Source organism: Lynx rufus, unplaced genomic scaffold, assembly GCF_022079265.1.
Source record: "Lynx rufus isolate CCGP_SWC_20201006 ecotype Redwood Valley unplaced genomic scaffold, mLynRuf1.p SCAF_14, whole genome shotgun sequence".
Taxonomy (NCBI): domain Eukaryota; kingdom Metazoa; phylum Chordata; class Mammalia; order Carnivora; family Felidae; genus Lynx; species Lynx rufus.
The window spans coordinates 11,269,231-11,289,540 of NW_025814828.1; the positions used below are offsets into that span (position 1 = coordinate 11,269,231).

A 20,310-nucleotide genomic window follows, 5' to 3' on the forward strand; every position below is an offset into this window, starting at 1 on the left:
TACATGGGGACATAAAACATACCTTTATTTCCAAGATTTCCCATTTTTATTCATCTTTCAATGAAAAACTCATTTAAAATGATATTTATTATATGGAACTTCTTACGTGCAAGAAACAGATAAACAATACTGATAAATAAAGTATATGTGTGATAAGCAGTACTCATGCATAAAGTACACTGTATTACTAATTGCTGTTTAAAAACTATCATTAAGAAAACAGTAGACTACATTTTAATTTAGAATTTGTTTTTGTGATTCTTGCATTAATTACCTGAATGAAGAACACGTAAATCTTAGGTACCCATTTTGATTCATTGATTTCTTGGATTTATATGGTGGTTTGCCTCTGGAGAAATGAAGACACTATCCCACATAAATAGTCATATCTATGTATTTTTTAAATGTTTACTTATTTATTTTGAGAGGGCACGTGTGCATGTGAGAGCAGGGAAGGGGGAGAGAGAGAGAAGGAGAGTGAGAATCCCAAGCAGGCTCCTCGCTGTCAGCACAGAGCCAGACGTAGGGCTCAAACTCACCAACCATGAGGTCATGACCTGAGCTGAAACCAAGAGTCTGATGCTTCTAACTGAGCCACCCAGGCGCCCCAACAGTCATATATTTGAATTCCAGTGGGCTCAAAGTAAAAAACGCAGGAGAGAGACAACAAGGATATCAGAAAATGGAAACTCACAGGTCTGCCTGGGCACACCCCTGGCAGATACCATAATTAGGGCCTTTGGGGACTCATGACTTAGGTGATACAAAAGCATAAAACCCCTAAATCATCTTACTTTGATGTGCTTTCCTATTATTAATGTGAAGTAAGGAACAGACAAAAAGCATGATGGATTTCGAGGATCACTGCCACTCCTACCCCTATGCTCTCATGTCTTCAGAGAGGGTCCTCATGAACCTTTTTAGGTAAAGAGACTATTTGGTCTGGGAAACCTGGAGGATCTGCCATTCCTTCTGAATTCTTCCTGCATCCACCACGTACCCCGATTCATTTTACTGAGCAGTGCCAATCAGTGGTCAATGGAGCGTCACTACCCCATATGATTAGTTTGTTCCTCTTATGTAAAACATGAAAATAAAATATCCACTTGTTTATTGAAATATCTAAGTTTGTGAAGAGCCATTTATCAATAGTATAAATACCATTATTACCTTATAAAACACATCTAAGATTCTTTTGAGAAAACTATTAATGAATTCATGGGTCTATATAAAGATGAATTGAAACACTTCGTTCCAATTAAGTAGAGGTTAATGCATGTATTTTACCTACATAATGGAATTTTGCAGACATTAAATTTTATAGAATCTTAAGTTGGTTATGCTTCAAAATCTGTCATGAAATACAACCATTATTTCTTAAAATCTTAAGTCCAGATCTTTTTAGGCATATCACAGATGAAGACTGAGGTTATTAAGCTCCAGGGTACCTCTTTGAAGATACCTTGTTTCTTACATGTACTTTACTTGTCCTACATTAATATAACCATTCTAGGAGCTTCTCTGCTCAGAGAGGAATGAAATTACATTTTGATTCATTTGGAATAGAATGAATTAGGTATCAAGAATTCCCTTTGTGATTTCTGGTTCTTGTAATTGTTAATAGGGCCGTTTAGGTCTTCTAAATATGCAAATAATACTTCTGTATACTTTGGGAATTATTGGCTTCCTGGGGCTCATAATATGAAGAAAAGTATAAGTAATTTGCCTTTCTTAAAACATAATGATGCATTAAAATTGGGGTGAGGGGAAAACATGTAAGTGGTTTTACAATGTAATCTCTAGAAAATTATCAGAACCAATAAATTACATTGAGGTCATTCCTAAAGTTCACTGTACATCGGCACTAATATGACATACCACATCCAAAGACTCCGCTTACCCACTTATTTATTTTGTACCTTTCTGCAAACATTAAAAGCCACAAATGAACAAAAGAACAGACTGTTTGCCAAAGGACAATGATAGCGCATTGTTGATTTCCCAAAAGCCACCCTGAGCGGGCCCCTCATCAGTGAGAAGTTAATTTGGTTTGAGCACCACTCACACGTCACCGAATCAGAACTGAGTCAACCAGCTCAGTGTTTAGTTACATTTAGATCACCAGCTTTTTCTAGGCCAGGTATAAGTGATAATACTATAGTGATACTAAATCACATTCATTGAATTTTTTTTTTGTCTTTAAGCAAAAATGGTGATCTTTGATATGCCTTGGATAATGAATGGTGAGTATATTATTTATACTTCGCTAAAACGAAATGTCTGATTTCCTTTTTCCCAATGTAGCCATATTTCTGTGGTTGTTTAAAAAAAATTTACGTTGTGCCTGCTTGTTGTATGCTCTTTAAGAGGCCGGAGCTGGAACATTCAAAGACGATTCCTAAGCAAACTCAGTTAACATTCTAGCCCCAGGCTCTGGGGATACACATTAGTCTTCTCTAAAAACAGCATCAAGATGTTCAACCATTCAGGTGAAACTAGAGCCAGGAGCCTCAGTTTGTCACACACGGATGGGGTATGTCACAGAACATAGGCCTTGGCTAGGTTTTCTCATGGGTTTCGGGCATTGAGGAAGAAGGTGGGATGAATCTGAAATGCACTCCAAATTGCTATAGTCACTTAATAAGACAGTCATGATACATTTTGTGGTGAAAAAAAAATTGTTAAAGCATTGAAAAACATTCTTTACCAACTCTAATGTGATTATATAATACTGTTATAAACATCAGGGTGCATATATCCCTTTGAGTTAGCGTTTTTGTATTCTTTGGGTAAATAGTGGTGTGATTTCTGGATCATAGGGTAGTTCCATTTTTTTCTTTTTTTTCACGTGTATTTATTTTTGAGAGAGAGCAGGAGCAGGGGAGGGGCAGAGAGAGAGGGAGACACAGAATCCAAAGAAAGCTCCAGGCTCTGAGCTGTCAGCACAGAGCCCGTCGCAGGGCTCAAGCCCATGAAACATGAGATCATGACCTGAGCCAAAGTCACACGCTTAACCGACTGAGCCACCAAGGCGCCCCGTGGTAGTTCCATTTATAACTTTATGAGGAGCCTCCATACTGTTTTTTTACAGTGGCTGCACCAGTTTGCATTCCCACCGTCGCATAAGGGTTCCTTTTTCTCCACATCCTCACCAACACTTGCTCTTTCTTGTGTTTTTTATTTTAGCCATTCTGACAGGTATAAGGTGGTATCTCATTATCGTTTTGATTTGCATCTCCCTGATGATGAGTGATGTTGAGCATCTTTTCATGTGCCTGTTAGCCATCTGGATGTCTTCCTTGTAGAAATGGCTATTCATGTCTTCTGCCCATTTTTAATTGGATTATTTGTTTTTTGGGTGTTGAGTTTTAGAAGTTCTTTATATATGTTGCATACGAACCGTTATTAGATAGGTCATTTGCAAATATCTTCTCCCCATTCAGCAGATGATTTGCCTTTCAGTTTTGTTGATTGTTTCCTTTGCTGTACAGAGCTTTTTATTTTGGTGTGGTCCCAATTGTTTAGTTTTGCTTTTATTTCCCTTGCCTTAGGGGACCTGTCTAGAAAAAAGTTGCTACAGCTGATGTCACAGAAGTTACTGCCTGTATTCTATTCTAGGATTTTTATGGTTTCAGGGCCTCACATTTAGGTCTTCAATCCATTTTAAATTTATTTTTGTGTATGGTATAAGAAGGTGGTCCTGTTTCATTCTTCTGCATGTAGCTGTCCAGTTTTCCCAACATTTCTTCAATAAACCATCTTTTTCCCATTGGATATTCTTTCCTGCTTTGTTGAAGATTAACTGACCATATAATTGTGGGTTTGTTTCTGGATTTTGTGTTCTGTTCTATTGATAATGTGTGTGTGTGTGTATTTGTGCCAGTACCATACTATTTTGATCACTACATCTTTGTAATATAACTTGAAGTCCACAATTGTGATGCCTCCACCTTTGCTTTCTTTCTCAAGATTGCTTTGGCTTTTCAGGGTCTTTTGTTGTTCCATACAAATTTAATATTATTTGTTCTGTGAAAAATGCTGTTGGTACTTTGGTAGGGATTAGGTTAAATGTGTAGATTGCTTTGGGTAGTATAGATATTTTAACAATATTTATTCTTTTAATCCATGAGCATGGAATTTGTTTCCATTTCTTTGTGTCATCTTTAATTTCTTTCATCAGTGTTTTATAGTTTTCAGAATACAGGTCTTTGACCTCTTTGGTTAAGTTTATTCCTAAGTATCTTAATGTCTTCGATGCAGTTGTAAATGGGATTGTTTTCTTAATTTCTCTTTCTGCTGCTTCTTTATTGGTGTATAGAAATGCAACAGAATTCTCTACATTGGTTTTGTATCCTGTGACTTTAATGAATTCGTTTATCAATTCTAGCAGTTTTTTCGTGGAGTCTTTTGGGTTTTCTATATATAGTATCATGTCATCTGCAAATAGAGTTTTACTTCTCCCTTGCCAGTTTGGATGCCCTTTATTTCTTTTTGTGGTCTGATTGCTGTGGTTAGGACTTCCAGTACTATGTTGAATAAAAGTGGCTAGAGTGGACATCCTTATCTTACTCCTAACCTTAAGGGAAAGGCTCTGAGTTTTTCACTGTTGAGTATGATGTTAGCTGTGGGTTTTTATATATGGTCTTCGTTATGTTAAGGTATGTTTGTTCCCTCTAAACTAACTTTGTTGAGGATTTTTAACAATGAATGGATGTTGTACCTTGTCAAATGCTTTTTCTATCCTCTTGAAATGATCATATGGCTCTTTTATTGATATGATGTATCACGTTGATTGATTTGTGAATATAGAGCCATCCTTGCAACCCAGGAATGAATCCCACTTGATCGTGGTGAATGATTTTTTTTAAATGTATTGTTGAATTTGGTTTGCTAGTTTTTTATTGAGGATTTTTGCATCTGTGTTCATCAGTGATATTGGCCTGTAGCTCTTTTTTAGTGGTATCTTTATCTGGTTTTGGTATCAGGGTAATACTGGCCTCATTGGGTTAATTTGGAAATTTTCCTTCTTATGTTTTTTTGGAGTAGTTTAAGAATAATTATTAACTCTTCTTTAAATGTTTGGTAGAATTCACCAGTGAAGCCATCTGGTCCTGAACTTTTGTTTACTGGGAAGTTTTTGATTACTGATTCAATTTCTTTGGTGATAATCTGTCTATTCAAATTTTCTATTCCTGTTTCAGTTTTGGTAGGTTATATGTTTCTAGGAATGTTCTTCTAGGTCATCCAATTTGCTGGCATATAGTTTTTCATAATGTTCTCTTATAATTGTATTTTTGTGGTGTTTATTGTTATTTATCCTCTTTTGTTTGTGATTTTTATGTATTTGGATCCTTTCTCTTTTTTTCTTGTTAAGTCTGGCTAGAGGTTTAGCAGTTTCACTGGATTCTTCAAAGAACCAGCTTCTGGTTTCATTGATCTGTTATATTATTTTTTGGTTTTGTTTTTTAGGTTCGTTTTCATTTCTATATCATTTGTTTCTGCTCTGATCTTTGTTCTTTCTTTCCTTCTATTGGTTTTAGGTTCTCTTTGTTATTTTTCCAGCTCCTTTAGGTGTAAGGTCAGGTTTTTTATTTGTAAATTTTCTTGCCTTGAGGTAGACTTGTATTGCTATAAACTTCCCTCTTAGAACCATTTTTGCTGTGTCCCAAAGGTTTTGAATCCTTGTGTTTTCATTTTCATTTGTTTCCATGTACTTTTGTATTTCTTTGATTTCCTGGTTGACCCATTCATTGTTGAGTAACATGTTATTTAACCTGAATGTATTTGTGGTCTTTCCAAATTTTTTCTTGTGGTTGACTTCTGATTTCATAGCACTGTGGTCAGAAAAGATGCATGATAGGACTTCAATCTTCTTGAATTTGTTGAGTCTTGTTTTCTGGCCTAATATGTGATCTCTTCTGGAGAATTTTACATATGCACTCGAAAAGAATGTGTATTCTGCTGTTGTAGGATGGAATGTTCTGAATGTGTCTGTTAAATCCATTTGGTCCAGTGTATTACTCAAAGCCATTGTTTCTGTGTTCATTTTCTGTTTACATAATTTGCCCATTAATATAAGTGGGATGTTAAAATCCTCTACTATTATATTTTATGTTAGTTCCATTATGTTTCTTATTAACTGTTTTATGTACTTGGGAGCTTCATGCTGGGTGCATAAATATTTACAATTGTTATTTCTTCTTCTTGGGTTATCCCCTTTATGATTATATAATGCCCTTCTTCATCTCTTGTTACAGTCTTTGTTTTAAAGTCTAGTTTGTCCAATATAAGTATTGCTACTCCAGATTTCTTTTGACATCCACTTGCATGACAAATGTGTTTCTCCATCCCCTCACTTTGAATCTGCAGGGGTCTTTAGGTCTAAAACGAGTCTCTTGTAGGCAGCATATAGATGGGTCTTGTTTATTCATTGTCACCCTGTGTCTTTTGATTGGAGCATTTAGTCCATTTACATTCAATGAAATTATTCATAGTTATGTATTTATTGCCATTTTATTACTTGTTTCGTGGTTGTTCTTGCAGATTTTCTCTGATCCTTTCTTGTCTTTCTTTCATGATTTGCTGGTTTTCTTTAGTGGCATATATGGATTTCTTTCTCTTTATTGTTTCCATAATTATTAGTGGTTTTTGATTTGTAGTTCCCATTATGTTTATATATGACCTCTTCTGCATATAGCAGCCTTTATTCAGTTGATGGTCATTTAAGTTTGAACCCATTCTTTCCTCCTCTACTCCCCCTCTTTTGGGTATATGTTGCCATATTTTACATCCTTTTATTTTATGAGCTCATTGACTGATTTCCTACAGAAATACTCATTTTTACTGCTTTTGTGTTTCCTACCTTTATACTGTCACTTTCGATCTCTCCTTTCCACTTGGAGTCCCCTTAATATTTCTTGCAGGGCTCGCTCGGTTAGTGGTCATGAACTCCTTTAGTTTTTGTTTGTGTGGGAAACTCTTTATTTCTCCTTCTATTCTGAATGATAACCTTGCTGGATAGATTATTCTTGGCTGCAGGTTTTTCTCATTCAGCACTTTGAATGTATCATATCACCCGTTTCTGGCCTAGAAAGTTTCTGCCGAAAAAGCCACTGATACCTTTATGGGGTTTTCTTTGTATGTAACTATATTCTTTTGTCTTGCTGCTTTTAATATTCTTTCTTTATCAGCATATTTTCCCATTTTAATTACAATATGTCTTGGTGTGGGTCTGCTTTTGTTAATTTTTTTGGGGGGGGGGTTCTCTGTGCCACCTGGATCTGGATATCTGTTTCCCTCCCCAGATTAGGGAAGTTTTCAGCTATTATTTCTTCACATAAATTCTCTGCCCCCTTTCCTCTTTCTTCTTCCGGGATTTCTATAATATAAGTATTATTATGTTTGATGGAGTCACTGAGTTCCCTAAGTCTATTCTCATTTTGCGTAATTCTTTTTTTTTTCTCTTTTGTTCATCTTGATTATTTTCCATTACTCCGTCTTCTAGGTCACGAATTGGTTCCTCTGCTTCCTCCAGCCTCCTGCTGTTCATTTCCATCAAGTGTGTTTCTCACTTCATTTATTGAGCCCTTTATCTCTGCTTTGTTATTCCTTATCTCTGTGTTAATGGTCTCACTGATGCCTTCCACTCTTTTCTCAAGTCCAGTGAGTATCCTTGCGATCAGTGCTTTAAATTCTCCATCAGGCACGTTACTTATCTGTTTCACTTAGATCTCTGGCCATAGCCGTGGCCTTGTCCTGTTCTCTGTCTTCTTATTTTGGCCAAGTCTCAGTGCCTGTTTCTGTGTGTTAGGAAAGGCAGCTCCGTCTCCTGTCCTTGAGGGTGATGGCTTTATGAAGAAGAGGCCCCGTGGTGCCCTGCTGTCTAAGTGTCCCGGGCCCGGTGCTCCTGGGACTGTCTCCGGTGTGTGCTCTGTGTGCTCTGCTGTTGTGTCCTGGCTGCTTTATCCTCAGGCCAGTCATTTGCAGAGACTCTCTTTGCCTGCTGTGAGCAGTTTTTGGTGTCTGGCCTGAATGTGGCACATTTAAACTAGGTATGCTCTGGTCTGCTTGTGAAATGAGACCTGTTGCTGCCACTAGCAGATCCAAGGCCTCACAAAACTCCTGGGTCAGGAGACACCATGTTGGCAGGGCTTTGGGCCGGTCCTCTAGGGAAAGGGTCCTGCTGACCCGGGACTTAGGCAAGCGTGACTGGGAAGGATGGTTCTTCTAGAGCGCAGCAATATGGAGGAGGTTGGTGTAAGCAAATTAAGTAGCAAGTGTCAGCACTGCACTGCTTCCTACAGGTGGCCCTGGGCTTCCGCTGGGGCAGGGCAATGAAATGATACTTAGCAGTTTCTTTGTTCCAGAAGGGATCTCTTCATGAATGCTGCCCCTCGGAAACATGCTCCGAGATGAGCGAATAACCTTTGCACTCTGTGCCCCAGGCGCTCTTCAGATCACTTTTTCCTCGCTGTATGTCCACGGCCTGTTTGCCCTGCCTTCTCTCCACGAAGAGCCCCAGTGTCCTCTGAGCTCTCCCAGAGCCAAGCATGCTGACCTTTAAAACTCCAGGCTTTAAGCCCCACTGGTTGTGAGAACTCAGAAAATTCAGGCCCTCTCACTTTCCAAGCCAGTTGCTGTACATGTTTGTTTTCCCCACGTGCTCCCCTGTGTGCTGGTCTGTCTGCCTCTCTGTCGCGCACACGCACTCTCTCTCTCTAACCTGCCCTTCTCCATGACTGAGGTTCTCTTCCCACTGAAGCAGCCGTGATCCATTTCTCTCCCAAGCCAGGTCTCCTTACATTCTACCTTCTTTGATGTGGCTTCTTCTCTACCTTTAGTTGCAGTTCTGCCAACCTTCAGATCGATTGATGGGGCATTTAGGATGATTTGGTATTTATCTAGTTGTGTTTGTGGGACGAGGCGAGCCTACGGTGCTCCTACTCTGCCACTGTCTCCCAAGATCTCTCTCAAGAAAAAATAGTCTTTGTAATAAATGATACTGGGACAACTGACTATCCATATTCAAAAGAATGAAGTTGGACCTCTACCTCCCTTCACATACAAAAATTAGTTCAAGATGGATGATCAGAGACCTAAATATAAGAATTAGAACTGTAAACCTTGGAACCATAGGAATAAATCTTTGTGGCCTTGCATTAGGCAGTGGTTGCTTAGATATGACACCAAAAAAAACACAAGCAACAAAAGAAAAGAATAGATACATTGGACTTCATTAAAATTTCAAATTTTGTGCTTCAAACGACACCAGCCAGAACGTGAAAAGACAGCTCTCAGAATGGAAGGAAATATTTACAAATCGTGCATCTGATAAGGGACTTATGTCTAGAATATATAAATAGCTTTTACAACACCACAATAAAAAGACAAATGGCCCAAATAAAAAGGGCAAAAGATTTAAATAGACATTTCTCCAAAGATAGGCAAATGGGCAATAAACACATAAAAAGATGCTCAACATCATTAGTCATGAGAGAACTACAAGTCAAAACCAAATGAGATACTAATTCACACCAGCTCGGATGGCTGTGATCGAAAAGACGTGTTGAGGATGTGGAGACATTGGAACCCTCATACATTACTGGTGAGAATGTAAAATGATGGGGCCACTCTGGAAAGCAGTTTGGTGGCTCCTCAAAAAGTTAAACATAGAAGTACCATATAATTCAGCAGTTCCATCCCTAGGTACGTTCCCAAAAGGATTGAAAGCACGTGTCTACACAAAAGCTTGCACACAGATCTTCATAGCACTATTCTTCATGATAGTCAAGCGGAAAGTACTCAAATGTTTATCTGTTGATGAATGGATAAACAAATGTTGTAGATCCATAAAACGGAAAATTATTCGGCCATAAAAAGGAATTACGTACTGATACATGCTACATCACAGAGGAACCTTGAACACATGCTGCGTGAACAAAGCCAGTTAGAAAAACCACGTGTTGTAGGATTCCATTTATGTGCAATATCCACAACAGGCCAATCCAGAAAGTAGATCAGTGGTTGCCCAGGAATGGGAGAGGGAGGGTAAAGAGAGATTGTTTATAGATAGGGGTTTCTTTTTGGTGTTACAAACACATTCTAAAATTAGATAGTGGGGTGTGTGTGCGTGGCTGGCTCAGTCGTTTGAGCATCTTACTCTCTTTCGGGTCAGGTCATGATCCCAGGATCACGGGGTCCAGCCCCACGGCGGGCTCTGCGCTGAGTGCAGAGCCTGCTTAAGACTCTCTCTCTCTCTCTGTCTCCCCCTCTGTTCCTCTCTCCCATTCGTGTGCGTGCTCTCTCTCTCTCTCTGTCTGTCTAAAATAAATAAAATTAGGTAGTGGGGATGGTTATAAAACTATCTAAATACACCAAAAACCATCGATGTGCATACTTGAAAGGGGTGAATTTTATGGTATGCGAATTATTATCTCAATAAAACTATTATAAAAAAATAAGATTTAGCATTTTAGTTAATTCAAGTAACCTAGCTTCAAACACGTCATCTCACAGACTTTTTAAATCGAAATTAAGGAAAATGTAAATATTACATAAAATTTAAGCATAATTAGCCAAACTAAAAATGCAGTTCCCTGAACCAGGATTTAATTTTTATCATACTGTGATTTCCTGATGTTTTTTCATTGATGCTTTTGCAAACTTAATGCAGGATTCCTCTTTTAATTTGTTTAAAATGTGTTTAGAATGTCAGAATGGAAACAAGGTTTAAAAAAACTAAATCTAAATTAGAATGGCATGAAAGAACAAGATTGTAATTACTAAACAGTTGTGTTTGATAACGGTTTATTCTTGCAGATTCCGTGAGTTCCTCACAATTAAATAAGCTGCAGGGCTTGGGAGAAAGGCAGAGATGTTTAGGGTTGGGATGGAAGTCTGAGTGTAGCTCAAACTCATAAATAAGGAGAGCCACTTCTTTCTCTTCTTGACTTCCCATTTGAGGAGGTCTTTCAGGTTGGGCGTTTATCAGAAGTGTAAGGAAAAATGACTCTTTCCATACTCTTGCATAGTTATCCCTCAAATCACAGTACTATTTGATTCCGTGTCTGGGAGTCTTAGCGGTTGGGATCATTGACAGATTTGTAGAGAGGCCAAAACTTTGTTAAGTGTCTTGGTGCACATCAAGGTGATTCAGTCTTCCTGACTCTTCCTGGAACATTTGGAACCCACAAAGATACCTGTTGACAGAGTTTAGCCCAAACTGATATCAGAAGACTTGCATTAGCACATACAGTAAATTAATTAAGAAAGACAATGGATTTAATGAAGTGACTGTTTTTTCCTCAGCTGCTTTCAAAATTGTGAAATCCTGGCTTGGACCAGAAGCAGTGAGTTTGTTGAAGTTTGCAAGTAAAAATGAAGTCCAAGACTATGTCAGTGTAGAATACCTGCCTCCCCACATGGGTGGAACTGTAAGTATAGTACTTGAAGTATGTTTCTAAAATAAGACTGGATCGGGGCACATGAAGCCGTGTTCTTGCCTTAAGGGACAAGAAGCAGCAGTATCTTAACGTGCAAAGAAAGGTCATAGATACTCCAGAATAGCACCATGATAGACATGTTTATGTAAGTTTTTGAGTTGTTAAATTTTAATTCTGAGTAGGTTATATATTTACATGGTTCTAGACTGAAAAGTATTCAGTATTCAATACGAATATTCAGACACAGGTATTCAGTAAAAAGTCTTTCTACTGCTATCCCAATCGCTCTCTTCTCCCCAGTTCCATCTCTTATATTTATTTCCAGGAACCCGTATTGCCTACATAAGCAATACAGTATATATGTAACACACACAAGCAAATAGAGATGTAATTCTTCCTCCCTCTCATCGCTTTTAAACAAGTAGTGTATTTTTACGCCCTTATGCCTCCTACTTTTTTCTTTACAACATGTCTTAGAGATCATTCCACATCAATATGAAAAGCTGTTTTACTCTTATTTATGGCTACATAGTATTCCTGTGTCTAGAGATGAACCGTGAGTTACTGAATTTTTTTTCACGTGTCTCAGTTTGCTTCCAGTTGTTTACTGTTTAACAGTCTTTTTAATTTCAAAGATAATATATATTATCACCTTTCTTTGAAATGGTATTAGTACTTAAAAATAAGAGACCGGGGATAACTAGGTATGTGCTAAATTTTTCCCACTACACGATAATGAAACATACTGTGTATTGTGTATTTATAAACTATGGAACCTATGGATTTGGTATGCTTTGGGTTAACCTGATAAAATTTCATTTGTTTGATTTTTACAATCTACTTCAGATACTGCCTACTTGGCAAAACTGGATTCAACCAGAATCAAGTGATTGGGAAGATGAAAAGTTTTGCTGTGTCCTTTAGATTTCTTTGGTTAGAAAAACTTGAACCAGTATTTTTAATTTGAAATTTGCTGCTTTCCTATTTTGAAGCTTTATATTTTACATTTTAACCTAGAAAAACACAGTATGGTTCATTTCACGTACTACCTTTAGTTAAACTAGATATTTGATTTGTTTTTAATAAATCTGTCCCTAGAATTGTTATATCTTAAAATTAATAGCATCTAGGGGCGACTGGGTGGCTTAGTTAGGCGTCTGACTCTTGATTTCGGCTCAGGTCATGATCTCATGGGTTCGTGAGTTCGAGCCCCGCGTCGGGCTCTGGGCTGACAGTGAGGAGCCTGCTTGGGATTCATATTCCCTCCCTCCCCCCCTCCCTCTCTGTCTCTCTGTCTCTCTCTCTCTCAAAATAAATAAACTTTAAAATTTATAGCCTCTAGTAAAAATTATTTTTTTTTACATTTATTTATTTTTGATAGAGACAAAGCACAAGTGAGTGAGGGACAGAGAGAGAGGGAGACACAGAATCCAAAGCAGGCTCCAGGCTCTGAGCTGTCAGCACAGAGCCTGACGCGGGGCTCGAACCCACAAACCGCGAGATCATGACCTGAACCGAAGTCCGACGCTCAACCGACTGAGCCACCCAGGCGCCCCTACTAAAAATTATTTTTACTTTTAGGAGTAGAAAAGGTTATCTCCCTTCTCTGTCGTTAATGGTATATTTTTTTAGGACTGCTCAGAATTATAGTAGGACTAATATTCTTTCACATAATTTTTTCCCCAAAAGTAATACTTATACATGATTTTTTTAAAAGCAAACAATACTGAAGATTGAAAACTACAGCAGTATAGTGCCAAGCATGTGTCCCTCCCCAGGTGACTGCCCACTGCCACTCTCCAGAGGCCACCATCGTGTCCACGTTTTCTCTCCTGGAAATATTCTGTCCATTTTATTTTTTTACGTAACAGTCACATACCGTATGTTGTTTCACTGGTTTTCCCACTTCATCTCTTGTTAGTTTATGCCATATTGATTCATAGAGGTCTACCTGATTTTTTCAACCATTGCAGAATATTCCATTGTGTGGATTTAACATAATGTAGTTAATCAGTTCTCTTTGGAAGGACTGTTAGTTGTTTTCTAATCTTGCCATTATTAGGAGTGCTACAGTGAATATCCTTGTAAATATCTTGGTACATGGATTCAACAGTGTAAGTAGAAGGTGAGCTCCAGTTTCCCTCTAAAGAGATTGTGCTCATCTCCCAGTAACATGTGGCAATGCTTGAACCACACCCTTGCCAGTAGCACATACTCTCATGTTTGTAACCTTTGACAATCTCAGGTGAAAAATATTCTAGTGTGGTTTGAATTTGCATTTCTATTATTGTAAGTGATGTCAAGCATTTTTTTATGATTTAAAAGGTAGTCTGTTCTTTATGAATTCTGTGTCATTCCTTTTTTTAAAATTCTGTTATCACTCTTCTTGATTTGTATATATGAACAAAAGCTGTCTTGTTTCTGATACATGTGATACATATTTTTCTAGTTGTGGCTTTAAAAAAAACTTTTTTACGGGTTTTTTTTCGGGAGGGGGAGTTGATTGTTGGGTTTTGTTTTCTGTCATTCAGAAATGTTTCATGTTAGTGTGCTCATTTTTTATCAGCATTTTTATGCCTGCTGGGTTCTGTGTTTGTGCTATGATTAGAAAGGTCTTCACTACTTAGGTTTTGTGTTTTGTTTCCTGTTTTTTTTTTTTTTAATGTATTTGTTTTAAGTAGGCTCCATACCCAATATGGGGCTTGAACTCACAACCCTGAGATCAAGAGTTACAGGCTCTACTGACTGAACGAGCCAGGTGACCCTGTTTTTTTTTTTTTTTAATCCTTCTTTGTGTTTTTCTGGAGCTTATGTTGTTGTTGTTGTTGTTGTTGTTGTTTTAAGCTTATATGTTTTTTTAAAATTACACTTTCAGAGCACCTGGCTGACCCCATTGGAAGAGTAGGTGACTCTTGATCTCAACGTCATGGTTTCGAACCCCATGTTGGGTGTAGAGCTTACTAAAAAAATAATAAACATTAAAAAAATACATACTTTCAAGTTTTTATTCCTCCGAAATTCTTTTTGGCACAAAGAATGAGCTCAAGATCCAACTTGGTTTTTTTACAGATGGCTAATCAGTTGCCCACACCACTTGTTGCCCTTTCCCCTTGTGTTTTGAAATGCTTCCTTTAAAAAAAAAATTCACTATCTAATTAAGTCTGTTTTTTTGTGTTGGTTTGCTTGTTGGCCCGGAGAGTGGATTTTTAACTCGAGAGAATTATTTGTCTGCCCACCTCTCAGCAGGCTGTTATACGATTCCTTTCTCTTAGGATCCTTTCAAGTATAGCTACCCACCGCTAGTAGATGATGATTTCCAGACACCATTGTGTGAAAATGGACCTATTGCCAGTGAAGATGAAGCTTCAAGTAAAGAAGATCTAGAGAGTGATGGCAAAGAAACCTTGGAAACAATTTCCAGTGAAGAACAAACAGCTCTTCTAAAAAAGGTAATCTTAACAATAGAATGAATTTGAGTCAAAAGCTGTGGCCTGTCCGCCGTTCTGCAACTAGCTAGCTATGTGATTTTGGGTAATTCATTTAACTTCCTGTCCTTCAACATTTTGTCTGTGGAAAGAAAGAGGAAGGAGGTCACTGGCTAACCAGAAGTGTCATTATGGTGTATGACAAAGCCGATTTCATGCATTGGTATAAAAATTGGCAAAATGCACTTAGGAATTGTGTTATCAAAACTATTTTTTATCGGATAAAAGTAGTCAGTTTAAAACCTTTTATCTACTTCCTCTATTTCAGTTTTGGAAGGAGCACTTAGTTATCTTTTTATGAGTCATCAGGGGCTTGATAGAGGGATAAATGTTATAATTTAGAACAGATTTAAAGACCCTAAGGGAAAGCCCATGTTACATTTTCTGTAGTGACTTATCTGTCGTAGGCATCCAAGTATATGTTAATGGTCATGTTAATATATGTCAAATACATAATTTAGGTGTAATAAGCTTATGTTAAAGATTGTAATTTGGATTGAATCACTGTGTTTACTTTTTCACCTAATGAACTGCCCAGCTGTCAGTATGAAACTAAATTTCTTTATCTTTCTTTCTTCATATTTTTTTGGTCTTTAGATTAACATTACCGAACATACTTCCAAAGCAGAGGAAAATGAAAAGGTTGATTCCAAAATGAAAGCTTTCAAAAAACCATTGAGTGTGTTTAAAGGGCCCTTACTACACATCAGGTAATCATAGTTGAGGATTTTATTAGCTATGCTTTTTTTAATAATCTGTCTTGATCATCTTGAGGGAAAATGTATTTATTTCCACATTTTGAAAAACAGTACACAAGTTTTCTAATTAAAGGTTATCCAAAGACTCACCTTGGTTTCCAGACAGAGTAGACATTGTTAGCTACCTTTTTGTTATTCCATTAAGTGTGTTTAAAGGGCCCTCATTTCACATCAGGTAATAAAAGTGAATATTCATATATTAACAGTTAATCTGAATGACATATATTTTTCTCATTTTACTGATAGTGTTTGACTTGGACAACTTTGAGGATGCCAGAGATGACAGTGAACTAAGCACTTATCAGTTTGACCTTCTAAAAGCTAAAGCTGGACTAGAAAAATAGGGGGGGGGGTTTGTTTTGTTTTTGTCTTTTACCAAAGCCCGATTTCAGCACATCTCTATTTTTGTTTCTAGGTTACTCAGCCTGAGATTCAGGATTGTTTGTAATTATCATTACATAAAGATCTCTTTCTCACTAATGATGCTTTTAGTTGATAAATTTATATGGCCTTATGTTAATACTGCTATGCCAACTTTGGTGATGACCTGATGTATCATTTTCTGTCCCATAGTTGAAATTTTTCTGTGTAACTGTTTTAGGTATGACTCTTATGACCGGTACAGTCAGACTTTTAAAAAAAAAACTGATACTCTAATTGAGAAGACTGGTTTGTTTATATACATTGGGATTACTATTATATTTGGATTATCTCAACCATCTGTGTATTTCTGGGTGGGGGGGTCCCACATGTATATTCTGCTGGTCATGGGTTTTCTTTGCCATTTCCCCCCTGTGGAGTTTGTTTCTCCTCTTTCCCTATAATGGTTTAGAAGTTTCACACTTTTCACTGGAGGCTTGTGGACATCCTAGATCTTGGCTCATGAATGTCGAGGGTCAGCTTCAAGAGCTGGCAAGGAGAGGGCCAGGGTAGGGTAGGGCAGGGCAGCTTCCAGGGCTGTGGTCTGGGCTCAGCATCCCCTGCCTCTGCCCCCAGGAAAGTCACAGCACCTCTCTCTCCTCCAGGCACAGGTGCCCCAATAGCGGCTGTCTCCCATCAGTCTCGTGGTTATTGAGAGTACTTCTGAGATTCATAACCTTCTGGTCTTTTCTGTGTTATATTTCAGATGGGCTCTAAAAGTAAGCCAGCAGCTGTGCTAATCTGTCTTGTCCAAAGATGAGCAGAGCCCTCTTAGGAGAGCATGTCCTTAAAAATATGTGTTCTCCAAATAAATCTCTGATATGCCTACATTCCTGATATAAAATGAATCTACTTATGTGTATGGTCAAGGACAGTCTGAACAATTCACCTTTTTATCTAAAACAAAAACACTCCTCTACCCAGTGTTTGGAGGCACCTGATACAGTTTGACTCATGTAACTAAACTGCACAACTGGAGGGGCTGCTGGGTGGCTCCGTTGGTTGACCGTCCGACTTCGGCTCAGGTCATGATCTCACGGTTCGTGAGTTCGAGCCCTGCATCGGGCTCTGTGCTGAAAGATTGGAGCCTGCTTCAGATTCTGTGACTCCCTCTCTGTCTGCCCCTCCCCCGCTCGCACTCTCTCTCAAAAATAAAACATTAAAAAAAAATTTAACTACACAATGGGGCACCTGGGTGGCTCAGTCGGTTAAGCGTCTGACTTCTCAGGTCAGGATCTCACAGCTCGTGAATTCGAGCCCCACTTGGGGCTCTGTGCTAACAGCTCAGAGCCTGGACCCTGCTTCTAATTCTGTGTCTCCCTCTCTCTCTGCCCCTCCCCCATTCGCACTCTCTCTCTCAAAAATAAACATTAAAAAAATAAAAACTACATAAAATGTTGCTTTAGTCTTTTAGTTCACATGCTCTACAGTGACAATAGTAAAATTTGTATTTTGAGGCTCACTGCTTTTACTGTTTGACAAATATTTCCCACCCCAAATTTTGTTTTTTGTATTCCATATTACTTAGAAAAAGACTTTACATAGTAAGACCTTAGTCTGTTACTTCAAGACATCCCTGATGATCGTTCATTTTACGTTAGACTTTTCTCTGTTGGTGTATAAAATTATGCCCCATTCTATTCTGTTTGTAATTAAAGTTGAAGTGCCAGCTTCTTCTCTGTTTTTATTATGTGTAACCTTCCAAAGAGTTTAAATGCACCTTTAGATGGTGCTGATTATAGGCTAATTCAGAATCATCCTATTCTTTCTTCTGTCCTTTTCTACTTACCTTTTGATCTTGGGGAAGCCAACCATAGGACTTTTAAGTAGCATGCAATCAATTAGTAACTAGAAAACACAAACTACATTAGGTAATTGTTTTGTAGGGGTTTTTTTTGATGAAATCTCTTTATACAAATGAGCATATAATATTAAATGCTTTTCTTCCAGCTAATGATTAAATTGTCATTTATTCTGAATAACACAAATGCCTTATGTTTTTGTTACCACCTAGCCCAGCAGAAGAACTGTATTTTGGAAGTACAGAATCTGGAGAGAAGAAAACTTTAATAGTGTTGACAAATGTAACTAAAAACATTGTGGCGTTTAAGGTAAGTATCTGAAAGATCTAATAGATTATATGTGGAAATTGGATATGGGAAGTGATTTCAGACATTTTAATCGAAAGACTGAGGATTTGTAACTTGTGCAGTGTTTTTATTTATGATATTTTTAGGCATGTTACGCTGCCTTCTAGTTTTAACCACATGGCATAGCTTATCTAAAATTTTCCCTGGGATCTGTATCTCAATCTTTAATGAGCCGTAATAGGCTAATGTCCAAATTAATCTCAGGCTTTAATGTTTGTTGTAAATAAAAACTCAAGGAAAATCACTCTTCATCATATAAATAATTCATAATAGCAAAAAAAAAAAAAACTATAAAATCAAGAGTGCATTTTCCCCCAAGTGAGATATAGTTTGGAATGTAGTTTATGCTGGATACTAACCTAATGACCGAGTCTGTCACTGCCCCATATTGTAGAAATTATTTCCTTAAATCATCTATTTAATTTAGATTGGACCACTAGGATATTTTCTTTGATTTTCTAGTGTTTTTAATTGGACAACGCTATTATAACAAGTCCTAATACGGTTTTTTAGAATTTGTGTTACTAAATTTAGGCAATTGCCAGATAGGATACTGCACAGATTGTTTTGTTGAAAAGGAAGGCTGAGTGACAGTTGGACTTCCAAGATTAGCAGAGATTTTAAAAAATAAAGATACTGTTTTCCTGTTGATGGGGAAAGATACATTCTATGCCTGACCACCGTAGGTGTTTTGTAGACTTTATTATTAACTGCTAGTTTTCTAAAAATCACTTTCAAGCCATTTACCACCCCCAAGATCAGTTTTATCATTATGCTGTTAGTGATTACGTGATTACTCTATTCATAAATAGGTGAGAACAACTGCTCCAGAAAAATACAGAGTCAAGCCAAGCAACAGCAGTTGTGACCCTGGAGCTTCAGTTGACATAGTTGTGTCTCCCCACGGGGGTGAGTTGTCACGTGATGGCCTCAGAGGGTGTGCTGGGGTACCTGGGGCTGGTTGGTGAGTCCGTAGAGCTGGACTAGAAGCCGGAAATCCGAGTGTCAACACGTCACGTCGCTGCATTCTTAGGCATCCATTTTCTCGTGTGTAAAATGAAATGGGTAAATGGGTCTCACTAGAATGGTTTTTTAATGCATAAAATTGTTTAAACTGACGCCTGTTGAAATTGAATTTTTAGAAAAACGTTTTCCTTTTTAGGGTGGTTCCATATTGTCCTTTTTCCATTGTTTTCTAGAATAATGCCTTAAACCAACATGTCCAACCTTTTGTAAAGGCTTGTTTATATAACAAGTTACTCTTTTGGAATGCAGGTTTAACAGTCTCTGCCCAAGACCGTTTTCTGATAATGGCTGCAGAAATGGAACAGTCATCTGGCACGGGCCCAGCAGAATTGACTCAGTTCTGGAAAGAGGTTCCCAGAAACAAAGTGATGGAACATAGGTATGCTTCTTACAGATTCTCAAATGTGATGGGAAGAATCAGAGAGCTATGCCTGCATGGACTAGGCAGGTGTCTCTTCCTTCTAGCATTTGGCAGACACTTAGGCTTCTAGTGTGGGCCCTGAGCTGTGTGGGGCTCTGGGGTGCCCAGGAATGAGATCTGGAGTTTCTCAAGGAGGTTGCAAGCAGGGACTTGCTTACAGGACTGTGCAAGAATCTGGATGTGTCCAAAATTACAAACCTAGATCTCTCTGTCCCGGCCGTTCCCTTTATAGGAGCACTCACTTTGTGTCCTAGAATGTGTGTGTTGCAGCGTTATTTGTACTAGGAAAAAATGGGAAAGAACAAACCTAAATGGTCACCAGTGAAGCAACGGTCAGACGCACTTGAATGTATGCAGGAGTACTCTGCAGCTATTCAAAAGAGTGTGGGAAGTCTCTTGTTCTGATACACAAAGGTACCTATGATGTATTAGGGGGAAAACCTGGGACTGCATGGGCATATACAAGTATGTATGTGCATGCAAAGATACACAGAGAAGGAGAAAAGAGAGGAGTGTTGTGGTTTTCTTTTGTAGTGTGCCAGTTCTGCCTCCCAGGGACACTCGTCAGTGTCTGGAAACATTGTTCATTGTCACAAGTGGGCATTGGGG

The 20,310-nt window shown here is 38.1% G+C and overlaps 1 protein-coding gene across 2 annotated transcripts in view; it reads left to right on the forward strand.

The window, feature by feature from the left end:
• Nucleotides 1-20,310, forward strand: part of MOSPD2 (motile sperm domain containing 2) — a 53,850-nt gene that overhangs the window by 23,607 nt on the left and 9,933 nt on the right. For both annotated transcript variants that reach the window (XM_047075918.1, XM_047075917.1), the window contains exons 7-13: nucleotides 2,205-2,243; nucleotides 11,308-11,432; nucleotides 14,714-14,890; nucleotides 15,524-15,636; nucleotides 18,119-18,215; nucleotides 19,067-19,163; nucleotides 19,530-19,659. In XM_047075918.1, the coding sequence (XP_046931874.1) occupies nucleotides 2,205-2,243; nucleotides 11,308-11,432; nucleotides 14,714-14,890; nucleotides 15,524-15,636; nucleotides 18,119-18,215; nucleotides 19,067-19,163; nucleotides 19,530-19,659 (778 nt within the window). The remainder of the gene's footprint in view (nucleotides 1-2,204; nucleotides 2,244-11,307; nucleotides 11,433-14,713; nucleotides 14,891-15,523; nucleotides 15,637-18,118; nucleotides 18,216-19,066; nucleotides 19,164-19,529; nucleotides 19,660-20,310) is intronic.